At 47.8% G+C, this 13,529-nt stretch overlaps 1 protein-coding gene across 1 annotated transcript in view; it reads left to right on the top strand.

Annotated features, from left to right (window-relative positions):
* ITFG2 (integrin alpha FG-GAP repeat containing 2) overlaps positions 1–13,285 on the top strand; it is a 13,657-nt gene extending 372 nt beyond the window's left edge. The window contains exons 2-12 of the mRNA XM_010575457.1: positions 1,017–1,130; positions 1,569–1,610; positions 2,471–2,648; positions 2,969–3,108; positions 3,546–3,694; positions 4,831–4,925; positions 7,196–7,249; positions 9,979–10,070; positions 10,606–10,723; positions 11,326–11,499; positions 11,657–13,285. Of these exons, the coding sequence (XP_010573759.1) occupies positions 1,017–1,130; positions 1,569–1,610; positions 2,471–2,648; positions 2,969–3,108; positions 3,546–3,694; positions 4,831–4,925; positions 7,196–7,249; positions 9,979–10,070; positions 10,606–10,723; positions 11,326–11,499; positions 11,657–11,805 (1,305 nt within the window). The 3' untranslated portion in view covers positions 11,806–13,285. The remainder of the gene's footprint in view (positions 1–1,016; positions 1,131–1,568; positions 1,611–2,470; positions 2,649–2,968; positions 3,109–3,545; positions 3,695–4,830; positions 4,926–7,195; positions 7,250–9,978; positions 10,071–10,605; positions 10,724–11,325; positions 11,500–11,656) is intronic.
* The last annotated feature ends 244 nt before the right edge of the window (positions 13,286–13,529 follow it).

Here is a 13,529-nt window from a genome sequence, read left to right on the forward strand (position 1 = left end):
CGCGGGCGCTGGGTGCCGCACAGCCGGGAGGGAGGTCGGGGTCTGGTCCCAAAGAGAGACGCTCGGCTGTGGCGGTGCGGGGACGTAGGGGCGCGGGGAAACGCTTTGCGGGGGCCCAGCGGGTCGCCAGCAGGGGAGAGCCGAGTTTCGGTGTCTCTTGAGCTGTGCGATGGATGAATGTGCATCGGGGACGCTGCCATCAGCCCCACAAACGGTTGTTTCTGATGGGTCTGATTCGTCTGTAACTAGGAGGCGGTTAGCTTAACCAGATGTACGTAAACTGTCCCTTCTTCTCAGCGGTCAAATGTTATTACAGCCCTGTCCTGAAAAGCGTCATGGCTAGCAGTGCAGGAGATGATAAAACAAATTTTCCCGTAAGAAGGCGTGTTATGTGGGGCAACGTGTGCAGGGAGTTAGGAAATGCACACAATTTAAATACACAGAGGCATGATGCAGAAGATGATGTAGTAGGAGCAGGCTCGTCAGCAGGGGTGGTTGGTGATTTTTAGCAGTTGTCTTCAAAGAAATAATCAGCATTCTGAAAGACTTTTACCCCTTCATCAGTGAGATTGAACATCCAGTGTAAATCTATTGTAAGTGTTCTTACAGCCTCTTTCTGGCTGGATGACTACATTTTCCTCGCTGCCATCATCTTCCTCAGGTGATTCAAGAAAGATCGAGTCAATCTAGATTGAAGGATGAAAGATGGGGTGATGAGGGGGGTGATTAGCAGAGCAGGATGTTAAAACGGTCAGTGATGCAACTCTGAAACAATGGCTAGAGAAGCAGTGGATAAGGGGATGTTGCTCTAAGGAGCCACTCTCCAGCTCTTTTATCTGCGAGAGTAAAATTAGGGCTTTTGTTCTTTCCCAGACTTTCTCTATTGATTCGAGGCTGTCCTTTAACTCTTGTTTTGCTTTGCTGCTGCTTCCCACAGAGTGAATTTTTGGTATAAATTCTGTAATTATTGCTGTGTGGGAATACTGTTACTGTAATTGTGAATTTCTTCTTACTAACCCAATTCTCTTTTACAGCTGAATGAGCTAGTGGTGGGAGACACCAACGGGAAACTCTATGTTTACAAGAATGATGACAGCAAACCCTGGGCTGTGCGATCTTGCCAAGGAATGGTCAGTTCTTGACAAAATTTTTAACTGGTTGGGCCTTCTGGGGTATTTGCAGCCAGCTATCCTTGACCACTGCCTAGGAATATGTAGGCCAGAGGGGAATGGCAGCCAGAACCGGTTCTGGTGCCTTTCATGTAGTTATGCAAGACCCTGCTTTTGCCCACAGCTAGCCCAGTGGGCTGGAAGTGACGAGCAAAGTACTGAACAAACACAGGAACTAGGCTTCTGTCCCACCTTGACCCTGTTCGTGTGCACTGTGGATTTTGCCCCAGGGCTCTGGACAGTTGCATGGCAGATGTGTTTCTGTCCATGAATCTGCTCTCTTTGTCCTTGAAAGTTCAAGAGATGGTTTATGACAGAGGAGGGGGTAAGGCAGAGGCTTATCCCAAAGTGCTCTTCTGGGTTGCCTCCTCTTACGTATGTCCTTCTTTTCTCTTGCAGCTCACATGTGTTGGTGTGGGAGATGTATGCAATAAAGGAAAGGTGAGAGCAGCCAAACTCTTCCCAGCTGTGTCTGTAGGGCATGTGGGAGGTGCTTAGGAGATTAGGGTCATGTCATACCCTGAGTGTGGAGGAGGACAGGTTGCAGGTGCTTTCTCTCCAGGATCTGCCCTTGCTCATACAGCTTCAGCACTACTGTTTCAAAGCTGTTCTTCTGTTTACATATAACCTGTATCTTTCTGTGAGCCATATGCAGGTTTTAGTGAGCAAGGAAATCCATCCTGTCTTCATGAAGTACTATTGATTTCCATGTCCCCCTGTGTGAGTGCCACTAGGCTTTGGTGGTTTGGGCGTTGCTCCTTTTCCTCAGTGGCTTTTGCCCTGCTCAGTGCTGGTCTGTGCTGTGGGCCGTGGCCCTTCTGCCGCTTGGCTGTGTGCGTTTAAGGTCATCTAAACAAGACTGAGCCGCAGAATAGTCTAGACTCCCAAGCAAATTCCACTGGGTCTAATATGACTCATTTTGCTAGATTGCTGTTTCTGGGGGTTAAGCCAGGACCACTGAGTCCAAAAGTCCCAGTTTAGGCACCCTGCCTAAAATACTGTAGCTATGTGTGCTCCAGGGGGGAGCAGAGCTGAAGTGAGCATTGAGAAAGCCACACATTATTTGGGGATTGCATGCACGCATCAGCTTGAGTACCCTAGTCTGACAAGGATGAACAAGAAGTTTGCACCCTGTGGTACCCGAGTAGTTTGTATGCTGGCCAAAAACCTTCCCCTGCTCCCTCTGTAACAGTCACTGATCTTGATGGATCTACCCACATTACCTTCCCTCGCCCTGCTGTGGGCCAGCTTCTGCAGTTTCTAAAGGAGGAAAAATCAAAGGCTTTTCTCTTCCCTCTTAGAATCTTGTGGTGGCGGTGAGTGCAGAGGGCTGGTTTCATCTTTTTGACCTGACTTCTCCAACTTCAAAACACCCAGATGCTTCAGGCCACCATGAGTTGGCAGCAGCAGAAGAGCAGAAGCCAGTGTTCAAGCAGCATATTCCTGCCAACACCAAGGTCATGCTGATCAATGACATTGGTGAGCTGGGAAGCCTTTGTGGGAGTGCAGGGTGAGGGAGTTTGGGTATGAGGTGGTGGGGGAGAGAAAGTGTGTGGTGTGGGACTTGCAGAAGGAAATTACTACCTTGCTGAAACAGGTGCTCTAGCAAACCACAGCCAAGTCATGGAGGAGGGAAGCAAGACCTTCAGGAATTTTCCCGAAGTGCAAGTTCCCGTTACAGGATTGGGATCCTCAGGGATGCTACCTGATGGAAGCCAGCACAGTGGTTTCTGAATGTTGAGGCTCTTGGGGCTATGAAAGGCTGAGAGACCCCATCTATCTCCCTGTATTCCCTGCAGATGGAGATGGGAAGTGTGAGCTGGTGGTGGGTTACACTGACAGGGTGGTACGTGCCTTCCGCTGGGAGGACTTGTCGGAGAATTCAGACCATATCTCTGGGCAGCTGCTCCTGTTGAAGAAATGGCTGCTAGAAGGTCAGGTAAGGAAACGGGATGTTCAGAGCAGAACTTGTCTTACAGTCTTCAAGAGTTGGCTCTCCCAAGGGAAGAAGCAAGCACAAAATCACAGTCCTATCAACAAAGCAATTGTCATGTTGATGACTTGAAAGGAGATTTGCCCGGTGGTTGTCCTGTATGTGCAGAGCAGCTGGTGGGTTGGTCTGGGAAACAGTCAGTTGCTCTCACCCAACTAGAGAGCGTTTGTGGAAAATACTAGTCTTGTTCTTAGGTGGCTTTTGGTAGGGAAACAACCTTTTACTGTAACTTGGACATTTTGCTTCTAGCTGAATTTGTTCAGCTCCTGCTCAGCTCTGTCAGAAGGTCTGCCATATTCAAGCTTAGGTACGAGGAGCACAGTGAACCCTTCTGAGGTGTTTATCAGTTTGACTCTATCCATGTTTTTCCTCTGCCAGTATAGGTGGACAGCCTCTCTGTGAACCCAGGCCCTGATGGCTCACCGGAGATGATGGTGTCTCAGCCAGGCTGCGGTTATGCCATTCTTCTGTGCACCTGGGACTCAGAGCAGCAGGCCACGACAGAGGGAAGAGACAACTCTGTCCCAAGCAGGTGAAGAGCATTACTGCATGGGCTAGATAAGGAGATTCCGCTGTAGATAGCTGTCACAAGGGGGCCCCGCCACACCACCTTTCTGAGGGGGAGTGCTGTCATTTGTCCTTGCTTCAGTGACCGCCTACACTGCTGGGAGTTCATGACTTAAGCCCGCCGGCACCCCAGCTTCCATGAACACTCTTCATGTCTCTGTCACAAAGATGAATGCTACTGCTTTCCTTATATCCCACTCTCTTCTCCTTGGGTTGGGCAAGGAGAGTGGCAAAACCAGCTCACTGAGGGGGGTGGTTCTGGGGGCTAAGGCAGGGAAAGGAGTGACCTAGATCTCCAGAGGAAGAGTAGTAGGCAATCTGGTGACCTATCTAATGGTGAGAAGGGTAGCAACTGAAAGGCTGGACCACACTCAGTTAGTCCGAAGCCTGGGATGACACTTTGGGTTTATTCACTTGTTTCTTCCAGGTGAGGTAATTGGAGGTTTTCCTAATGAGACCCCTGGCAGCCAGTGCTGTAAATCACAACCAGAGCAACTGGGATGAGCAGTGGGTTATTGTCCTTGGTGCTGGAGGGATCCTTGTGGGGAATTCAGGTGCTTCTGTGGTATTCTGTGAGATTTTTAAGGCAGACCCAGAAAACTGCAGAAGGAGGGGAGCCTAGGCAATTAAGTCTCCTTGATGTCTTGAAGACCTTACTGGAGTGGTACCCTCCTAGCCAGGAGCCAGGCCCAGACATGGTCTCTGACCAACCTGTTCAACCCTGGGCAGACACTTCCTGAGCGAAAAGCACCCAGGCTTACGTGACAGTAATGATAAAAATTGACTTTTTTTCCTTGATTGGAATACATGTTTTACTGACTTTTTTCTTTTTTTTTTTTTTTCCTTTGAGCTCTTTCCAGCTTTCTGATGCATCAAATCATTCTGGTTTTGTTTGTTAATCATTTAGCAAGTTCCTTTCATACCTAGGGTGGCATGCATTCTTTTCCTTGGCCTTTACAATTAAAGGGCTAACCTATGCACAAACTCTATCAGTCTCTGGATTTGTAGAGCTTTGGAGTACGCTGCTCTTTAGATTGTTCTGGCACAGTCCCAGGCATGGTTCCCTAACCCTTCCCTGATGTCTGTCTCTCTTTTCCCTAGCGAGGCCCCTATTCGAGATGTTATTCTACACCAAACATCTGGACGGATTCACAACAAGAATGTTTCCACTCATCTAATTGGTAGCATTGGCCGAGGTGAGAGATTAGGAGCTTGGGATCTCTGGCCCAACAGTTGCTCCGATAATTTTTCAATACGTCAGTCCAGCGTGAAATCAGATTTCCCGTGATTGAAAAATAACAGTGGGAGGCAGCTGCAAGAACAGAGGGAACTCGGCTTCTGTTAGCCAGCTCCCAAAGAAAGACAGCTGGATATTTGCATTTGAACTTTTTATAGCCTTTGTCCTTCCCTAGGTAGCTCTTACTCTTGACCTAGCACAACAGTTTCTCTGCAGCCTCCAGTGGCCTGCAGTTAGTCATCCTGAATGGCTGCCATGCCTTGCTCCTACAGATGTCCTTGGTCTTTGCTTTTGCATGGCTGTAGCTTATGCCCTCTTCTTATTCCCTAGATGCATCCCTTCCTTTCCACAGCCTCATCTTTATTCTTGCTTTTGTGCTCTTCAGCATTTGATTCCCAATGCCTGCCAGCTATATCCTGCTATTCTTTCACCAATGCAGTCCCAACCCCTCCAGAGCTGCTTCCATATTTCATTTATATCACTGTCCTCTGTCTCCTTCTGATGTATTCTGTTCAGCTGTTGTATCTAAACTCTCCACAACTGCTGGCTCCTCTCAGCCCTGACACACTGCTGTTTTGTCCAGACTTTTCTTACACACTGCCACTGCTTCCCTTGTGTAACTGCTTTGTGCTATGACCTGTGCCTGGTGCACCTGCTGAACCCTGTTTTGGTACCTATGGAGAATAAGCAGCTCTCATTCCTCCTCGGAGCGTGTGGGCATAATAAGAGAAGGCAGAAAATTACCAATGCAGTTTACTTTCTCTTGTGTGCAGCTGGCTGGAATCCAGCTGCATTTGCTCTGTCCAAGTATTACCCTCTGCAGTGCTGTCTGAGAAATGATTTAGGCTGTCCAATGTAATTAGAGCTGGGGGAGAAGAGCAATCCACTGAAACCCCTCCTCTTCCCTTTCCCCAGACTACCCTTCCTCCCCAGTTCCTAAGCTTGTCATGTTTTCAGCATCTTGGATGCTACTATGAGCAACGTGGTCAACAGAGCATGAAATCACTTATTTCACTGCATACAAAGCCGTGCATCTAATGAGAGGTCTCTGTGAAAAATGAAGGCACACAGAATAAGGGATGAAGAGAAGGTTGTGAAAAGCCCACTGATGCTGGACCACTAGTAATGAAACAGCTGAAGAGTGCCATGCTGACCAGTTTGTAAGGGGGACACAGCAGATCATTTGGATCAGAGCCTACCTGGATGAATGTCAGCTAGGGGCAACAGAGCACTCAACCAGCTGACTGTTTGCTTTAAGCTGATCTGCAGAAATAGCGTAGTCTGTGTCTGGGGAGTGTGCAGGCTGCTGGAGCTTGGAGCTGTCTATGGGCAGTGGAGGGAGGCTTGCAGTTACTACGTCATTCTGGGGAAACTGCCTGTTTGCTTTCAGCTCTGCTGACTTGTCCCCGACTGCCAGGTTTCCTGGGTTCCTGCAGACCTCAGGGAGCCAGTGTCTCCTACATGGTCACTGAAAGAATTAAATGCAGCTGTAGTTGAATACAGCTCCAGTCCTCCCCCACCAAGTGTGATATCACTTTCAAAACCTGACCTTGCATGTCTTTTCTGACTGGTAGAGAGTGTACTGAAGGGCTGAAGCAGCCCAGTGGTCAGGGGAGTCTCCTCTTCAGATTTAACTAGTCACATTTTTTCAGTGCTGTCCTGCACACAACTGTGATACACAGGCTTTGGAGAGGATACTGCTTGCAGGAAGTTCACAGATGTATAAGCATAGCCCAGGAAAGCCAGGGCTTAGTGTGTAGATGAGCATGAAGGCACGTGTCTAATCTGCTCATAAAGCAAGGGCTCTCTAGCCCAAGGACCAGTGTTTGCTGGGAGAGCATCACAGCTTCTGTGCAGTTTTGCTGTAGTGAAAACAACAGAGTTGGTAGCATGATATCCAGACTGATTCAGGAGTTGCCATGGAGGTGCTTTTGTGCTAGTGTGATAGGGCTTTGTCCTGGCAGTACCTCTCTTTTAACCCTGTGCCTATATTAGTGCAAACCAAAGGTCTTGGGTTTTGAGATGCCAGTGCCCTACAAATAAAAGCCAGTGTCAAGTGCAGTTGGTTGCAAGAATCTGCAGATGCTAAGCAAAGTGTTAAGGCTGGGCAAAAAAGAGAGGCAGGATGGATCAGCTTGTTTTGGATCTTTTTTTTTTTTTTTTCAGGAGAGGGAGGGGACAATGCTATAAAATGACATCAACTCCTGTAATTCTCTTCTGCACTTACAGGCTGCTCCAGTGAGAATAGTGGCTCCGGTCTCTTCGCCCTCTGTACTCTGGATGGTAAGTCCTACCACTGTCCTCAAAGAAAGACCTGTTGTGGGGTGGCCAGCGCCTGTCACTAATTCAAAGCAAGGAACCAGGGGCTCAGTACTTCTGGTTTTGAAAGAAGGGGGAGCTGGGCTTCAGAAATGCTTCCTGGGTCAGGCAAGAGAATTTGACTCAAAGACTCCTTCTGCTGACATATTTTATATGAAGGCATGAAGGCTAAGACAGGTGCCAAGGTAAGAGTTGTCACTGTGAGCAAGTCCCCCATAAATGAGGTGTGTGATAACATACCTGTTTCTGAGGATATGATGAAACATTAAAGCTGAACCTATTTTTCTGTTCCTTACTGAATTGGGTCTGATATTGCACAGGCTTGCTCTCTTCAGGAAACCTATTGTGTTTTCTATCTGTTACTAGTATCTGCCTTTCTGTCTCCCCTGGTACAGTCTATTCATCTGTGGATTTCAAAGCATTTTACAAACATTAGTTACTTGTATGGTCCTATGGCCTATGGGGTTAGAAGTATTAAAGCCATGCTGCAGTGAGCAGCAGGGAAAATGAAGAGCCTAGGTCGTTGGCCCAAAGGCACACTGAAAGCTCGAGATGGAGAGTGAGACTAGAACTTTTCATCTGCTGACTCCTAAGTTGCCTGCTTACCCAGTGGTCAAACAACTGTTTGAGATGTCAGTTCAACAGTGCCATTCATGTAGACAGGAGCTTCTAAACTGTGGAGGAATGGCTAAGTGAAAAGGGGCACGATTTGATTGCAATAAGCAATCCAGCCTTTGAGCTAAACGGAGGCCCCGAAATGACCATGAACTGTCCTTGAGCAGCTCAAAAATAAGGAAGTCACCACTTAGTAATCAAGATAAGCGGAACCATCTCCAAGAAATGAGGAAGTACTGTTTCGCGTGGACAAAAGGTCCCCACCAATCGTATGAGCGTTTCGGGCACGTGAACAAAAACTATAAGCCAATCATATAGATGTTGCTAGCGCATGTTTTTGTTTTTTGTCTATATATACTTTGTAGAAACTTGAATAAAGGGAGAACGATCATACTCATACTGAGATTCCGTCGTTACTCCAGGTCCGTCTCTCACTCCGACACTAAACCACAGCAGAGATGTGTCCTTGTACTTGAAGGGACTTGGGTTGTTTCCAAAAGCATTAAAGGAAATGGATGCTGGAACTTGAGTATTGGTAGAGAGGAGCTGGCCTCACGCAGGCCTGGAGCCAGGTTCTTCTGCTGTGCCCCTGACTGAGAAGTGATAGGACAGGCTGCAATAGGACTGAATCTAATGAGTTGAACGCGGGGTTTCTGTCCAAAAAACCAAGTGTGGAGACAAGGTGCTGTGCTTCTCTGTTCCCAGATAGGCAGCCTGGCCTGTTTGGGCCAGATGTCTACCTGCCCAATGATGTCCTGCTAGGGAATTTCTGATTGTTCTTTGGACCTGAACTCTGAAGCTTCTGCATCTGGTGAAGCTTCTGCATCTGGCAAGGCTTCCTGCCTCGCTGTGGCTCACTCATGAGCCTTACCGAGGCTGGAGGGCACTGGGAGGATAGATTCGTATTTATGTTCCAGTCTATCATGGCCGCCACCACCACCATACCCCCACCTCCCGCCCCCGTACTATCACAGTATCTCTGGATGATAGAAAAATGGTATGTGGGGTAAGTGTCCAGTATGGTTTTAGCAGCCAGGAGGCCATGCCTGTGTGTGCTGGTTTTGGCTGGGATAGAGTTAGTTTTCTTCATAGTAGCCAGTATGGGGCTATGTTTTGGATTTGTGCTGGAAACAGTATTGATAATTCAGCGATGTTTTTGTTATTGCTGAGCAGTGCTTACACAGAGCCAAGGGCTTTTCTGCTTCTCACCCCACCCCACCAGCGAGGAGGCTGGGGGGGCACAAGGAGTCGGGAGGGGACACAGCTGGGACAGCTGACCCCAAGTGACCCAAGGGATATTCCAGACCATAGGACATCATGCTGAGCATGTAAAGCTGGGGGAAGAAGAAGGAAGGGGGGCATATTCAGAGTGATAGCATTTGTCTTCCCAAGTAACTATTAGGCATGCTGGAGCCCTGCTTTCCTGGAGATGGCTGAACACCTGCCTGCCCGTGGGAAGTGGTGAATGAATTCCTTGTTTTGCTTTGTGTGCGTGTCTCTTGCTTTACCTATTAAACTGTCTTTATCTCGACCCATGAGTTTTCTCACTTTTGCTCTTCTGATTCTCTCCCTCATCCCACCGGGGGGGAGTAAGTGAGCAGCTGCGTGGTGCTTAGTTGCAAGCTGGGGTCAAACCATGACACCATGCTATTAGCCAGCCAGCTCTCAGCTGATACTTGTCAGCATGATGTGCTGAGATCACACGATCTTGTGGGACATGGTAAGAAGCTTCTAGTTTACTCACTGTCTCATGTGAGATCTGTTGACATACTGTACTTTGGGAGCCTGTTTTTGGCAGTTTTCTTCTTGTCTTAGAGCACAATGCTATTAGCAGGGCTGCTGCCATTTTTCCTCTCTGTTTCCAGTTACTGATAACAAGATAATGGACTGCTGTCCTTCCCAGAATTGGAACTGTGTTGCCTATTAGCAACCACAGCCTGTACCATGGGCCCAACCCTCTGCCAGCAGACCCCAAGTGTTGAAGGAGTGCGCAGGGCCCAGTGTTGGCAAACATCTTGCTCCCTTTTAGTATTTTCAAGAAAATCTTTTTTTTTTCTTTCTTTCTTTTTTCCTTTCAGGGACATTGAAACTCATGGAGGGAGCAGACAAGCTGCTTTGGTCTGTGCAGGTTGATCACCAGCTGTTTGCTTTGGAAAAGCTGGATGTTACTGTGAGTGTCTGGGAATAGGGCTGGGAGGGATGAAGACAAAAGCTCAACATGGCTTTGTGTATATGAATTTAGGAAGGGCAAGGGGAGTATGACTCAGCTGAAAAAGGCTGGTATTATCTCAGGATGACACAGAGTGCTCTGACTGTACCAGTGCATTCTGCACTTGTGTCAGTCTGTCCACCTGCAAGAGGTTGAGCTGTGTCCACCTGTTTGACCTAGTGAGCCCAGCATCCTGTGAACTTTTTCGTGCCCCAGCTGCTCTTTTAACTTATTGCAAAGTTGAATGGTTTTACATACTGCTAGTACCCCGATTGTCTAGGAGCTCTTATGATACCTAAGGATTATGATAGAGAAGAGAGAGATGGTCTCCAAGTGCAAAAAGACTGGACAAGTGCAAAATGTCTGGACAAGATGTCCAAAAGTGACGTCTTGTTCAGACATGAGTGTTCTGTCTCTGAAAAAGCAGGAAAGATTCTTGACTGCCTCTGGGAATAGTTGATGTCTGTGCTAATATGCAATCTTATCATTCCTGCAGGGCAATGGGCATGAGGAGGTGATTGCCTGTGCATGGGATGGCCAGACATACATCATCGACCACAATCGGACTGTTGCCAGATTTCAAGCAGATGAGAATGTCAGTGCGTTCTGTGCAGGTGGGCAGCCTGACTGCAAAGCCAGCCCTCACAGCATTTCTCCCTCAAAGCTACTACTCCCCTCTGGGAGACCTGGAATCCTTTGCCTGTCTGCAGTGGGGAATAATTTCCCTGTGTGTATACTGCAGAAAGTCCAGCTAGTCTTTCTGCTGGTGGCATCTGGGAAAAGTAGGGGTGAGAGGAGGTGACGTTGAGGTTTGTCTGTGATGGTTTGGGGGTTTTTCCCTGTTCTTTTTGGGAGTACTACAGTGGTCTCTTGTCTTTACTGCTTTTTCAATTTGCAGACTTCTAAGCAGTTCTTATATGGGGATAAGGAGCCCCATGGAACTAGCCTGAGCTATGGCTTTGCTCAGTCCCCTCTCTCAGACCTGCAAGCAGCAGCTTGCAAATCCCCAAGCTTCCATGCATTAATAACGGTTTAGAGACACTTTCTTGCATTTTCTCAGAGGGACTTCATATGCCCGAGTACATGTCTGTGCCCTTCCCCCCAGGTGCTCTCTGCTTTCTGCTAACAGCTTTGGTACCTCATCATGAGAAGTTATCTATTTGCTTTCTCTGTCCTTTTGGAAATAGTCAGATCTCCACACTTTTGCTTTCTTCAGGCCTCTATGCATGCAAAGGAGGAAGCAACAGCCCCTGCCTGGTTTATGTCAGCTTCAATCAGAAGATCTACATCTACTGGGATGTGCAGCTGGAGAGAATGGAGTCCACCAACCTGTTGAAAATCCTGGATTGTGACCCAGAGTTTGAAAACCTCCTGCAGCAGCTGGGTGTAGGTGAGTGCAGAAATGGTGAAGGGCATACAGGAAAAAAGAGAGGAAGGGCTACTGGCAGGTGATGTGCTGGGAACTAGAGTTCTAGGTACTTCTTGAGGAAGAGGGGCTTTCATACTGTCTGTTGAGAATCCCTAACAACTGTCTCTCTTTTCTATAGAAAGAAGCAATGTTTCTGCTGTCAAAGATCTGATTCACAAAACACTGTATTTTCCTGAGAAACAGCAGCAGAGCAGCCCCTCGCAGTGTCAGGATCCTGCTGGAACAGACTCCTCTGCCCACTACACTGTCATCCAGGATCCATTATAACAAGTCACATGGAGGCTGACATCTTCAATACCAGCACAAACTCTTCTCTGACTGGAATTGGGCATCTAAGGAAGAGGAGACTGTTCTTGTCCAATCTCTGTCAAAGCTTGCAGACAGCAAAGGGTGTACAGGCTGGGTTCTGCGGAGGGATGTGCTTGGCTGTAGGCTTGAGTGAAGGTGGTGGGTTGATTTGCTTTTGGCTGAGCAAGCTACCAGAACAGCGAGAGTCCAGGGTCCTGCTCATTTGCCTTCCATTGCCAGTTTCCATGTTCTCTGCTAGCTAAGGTGCTTTATGGGTGACTGTGAAGGAGCACTGAGGGCATAAGTGGAGAGAACAGCTGAGCTCAGTCTCTGTTTTGTCCTATTCTTGCTGCTCTAGTGATTACTTCTGAATTCTTAGCAGGATCACAGCACAGGAGCTGCAGATGGAGGAACCAAGTTAGGGAGCAGGTGAGGGCCTTCTTTTCCATTTAGGTGTGTTTTTAAAGTAGACCCAGGCATTGTTTGCCTTTGCTCTGCTGCTGCTCTTCTACAAGCAGTTTCTCACGAACTATCTCCCGTTCCGAGGAGCTGGAGACATGTGTGAGAAGAACCACAACTTGCACTAATAAAATCTTGAGAGGTAACAGCTCCAGTGAACCCCAGCTGTACTCGAGAGGCATTGCTTGTCTCCATTGTCTTGGGCAGGGTGATCCCAGAGATGGCTGTGACTTAGCAAAGCAGCTGTGAACTGGGCAATAAGAGGAGTCTGTCTTAACTGTGGATCTGTGGTGCTGTGAGCTTGGCCATTCCATAATAAGCAGTGGAAATGCCACACTTCCTTCTTGTTGTGGAGAGTGCCATGCTATTTTGAGTCCTGCACAACTGAAAGAGGTGGACTGGACGTGGCGTTCCACTCACTGGTATACGGAGTCTGGAAATGGCCGTTGCTCACCCAGGCTGCTTGTATGCAAAGGCCAGGGCAGGAACCTTTCCACATGCTTCTGGTGTTCTGCTTTTCCCCATCTCAGCTTGCCCCTTTCCTAACTCAACTTATTAGGATAGGAGCAGCAGGCTCACCTGCTGTTTTGCACCTATTATCTTCTCTGACTTGTGTGATGTTTTGGATGTGCATAACGGATGGAGCTGTCTCTTCACCCTTATGGCAGCCTGAGGGGGTTTCATCCAAGCCAGAGCAAATATTCAGTGATCTCTTTTTAGCAAATGGTAACATTTAAAGATCCTGCAGGCTGTTGAAATCCTGCTGTGCTATACTCTGCAAAACATCCAAGGGCAGCTCTAACTGGGAGAAAGACTTTGTATAGCGGAAAGGAGTGTCTTGCCCTTGGGTCAAAAGGACTGTTGTTAAAGTAGCCCTATGTGGTAGAAGGGCAGGATCTTTATGTAATAAGCCCTAGCTTTTCTTTGCAATTTCCATCCATAGATTTATATAAGCTTTGTAGAGGACAGCTTCTGTCCTCTGCATTTGATAGCTGTGAAAGTGAAATGTTATGACCTGCTCTGTACCAGCTAACACTCTCCTTGCTTCTCGGACCACTCTGTCTTCTGACTCTGTAACTACAGTGGAAGTTTCTCTGCATTTTAATGACCTCACTGAGAAGCATTTTTAAATGTTTCCCTGTCATACTAAGTGCTTGTGTACAATAGGACCCCTCAGGCAGGAACTCTCAAGTCAATAGTGCTTTAGTGACAGTGGTGTTCAGAGCAGCAGGGCTTGAGTTTGT

Source organism: Haliaeetus leucocephalus, unplaced genomic scaffold (assembly GCF_000737465.1).
Source record: "Haliaeetus leucocephalus isolate CR32 unplaced genomic scaffold, Haliaeetus_leucocephalus-4.0 Scaffold473, whole genome shotgun sequence".
NCBI classification, from domain to species: Eukaryota; Metazoa; Chordata; class Aves; order Accipitriformes; family Accipitridae; genus Haliaeetus; species Haliaeetus leucocephalus.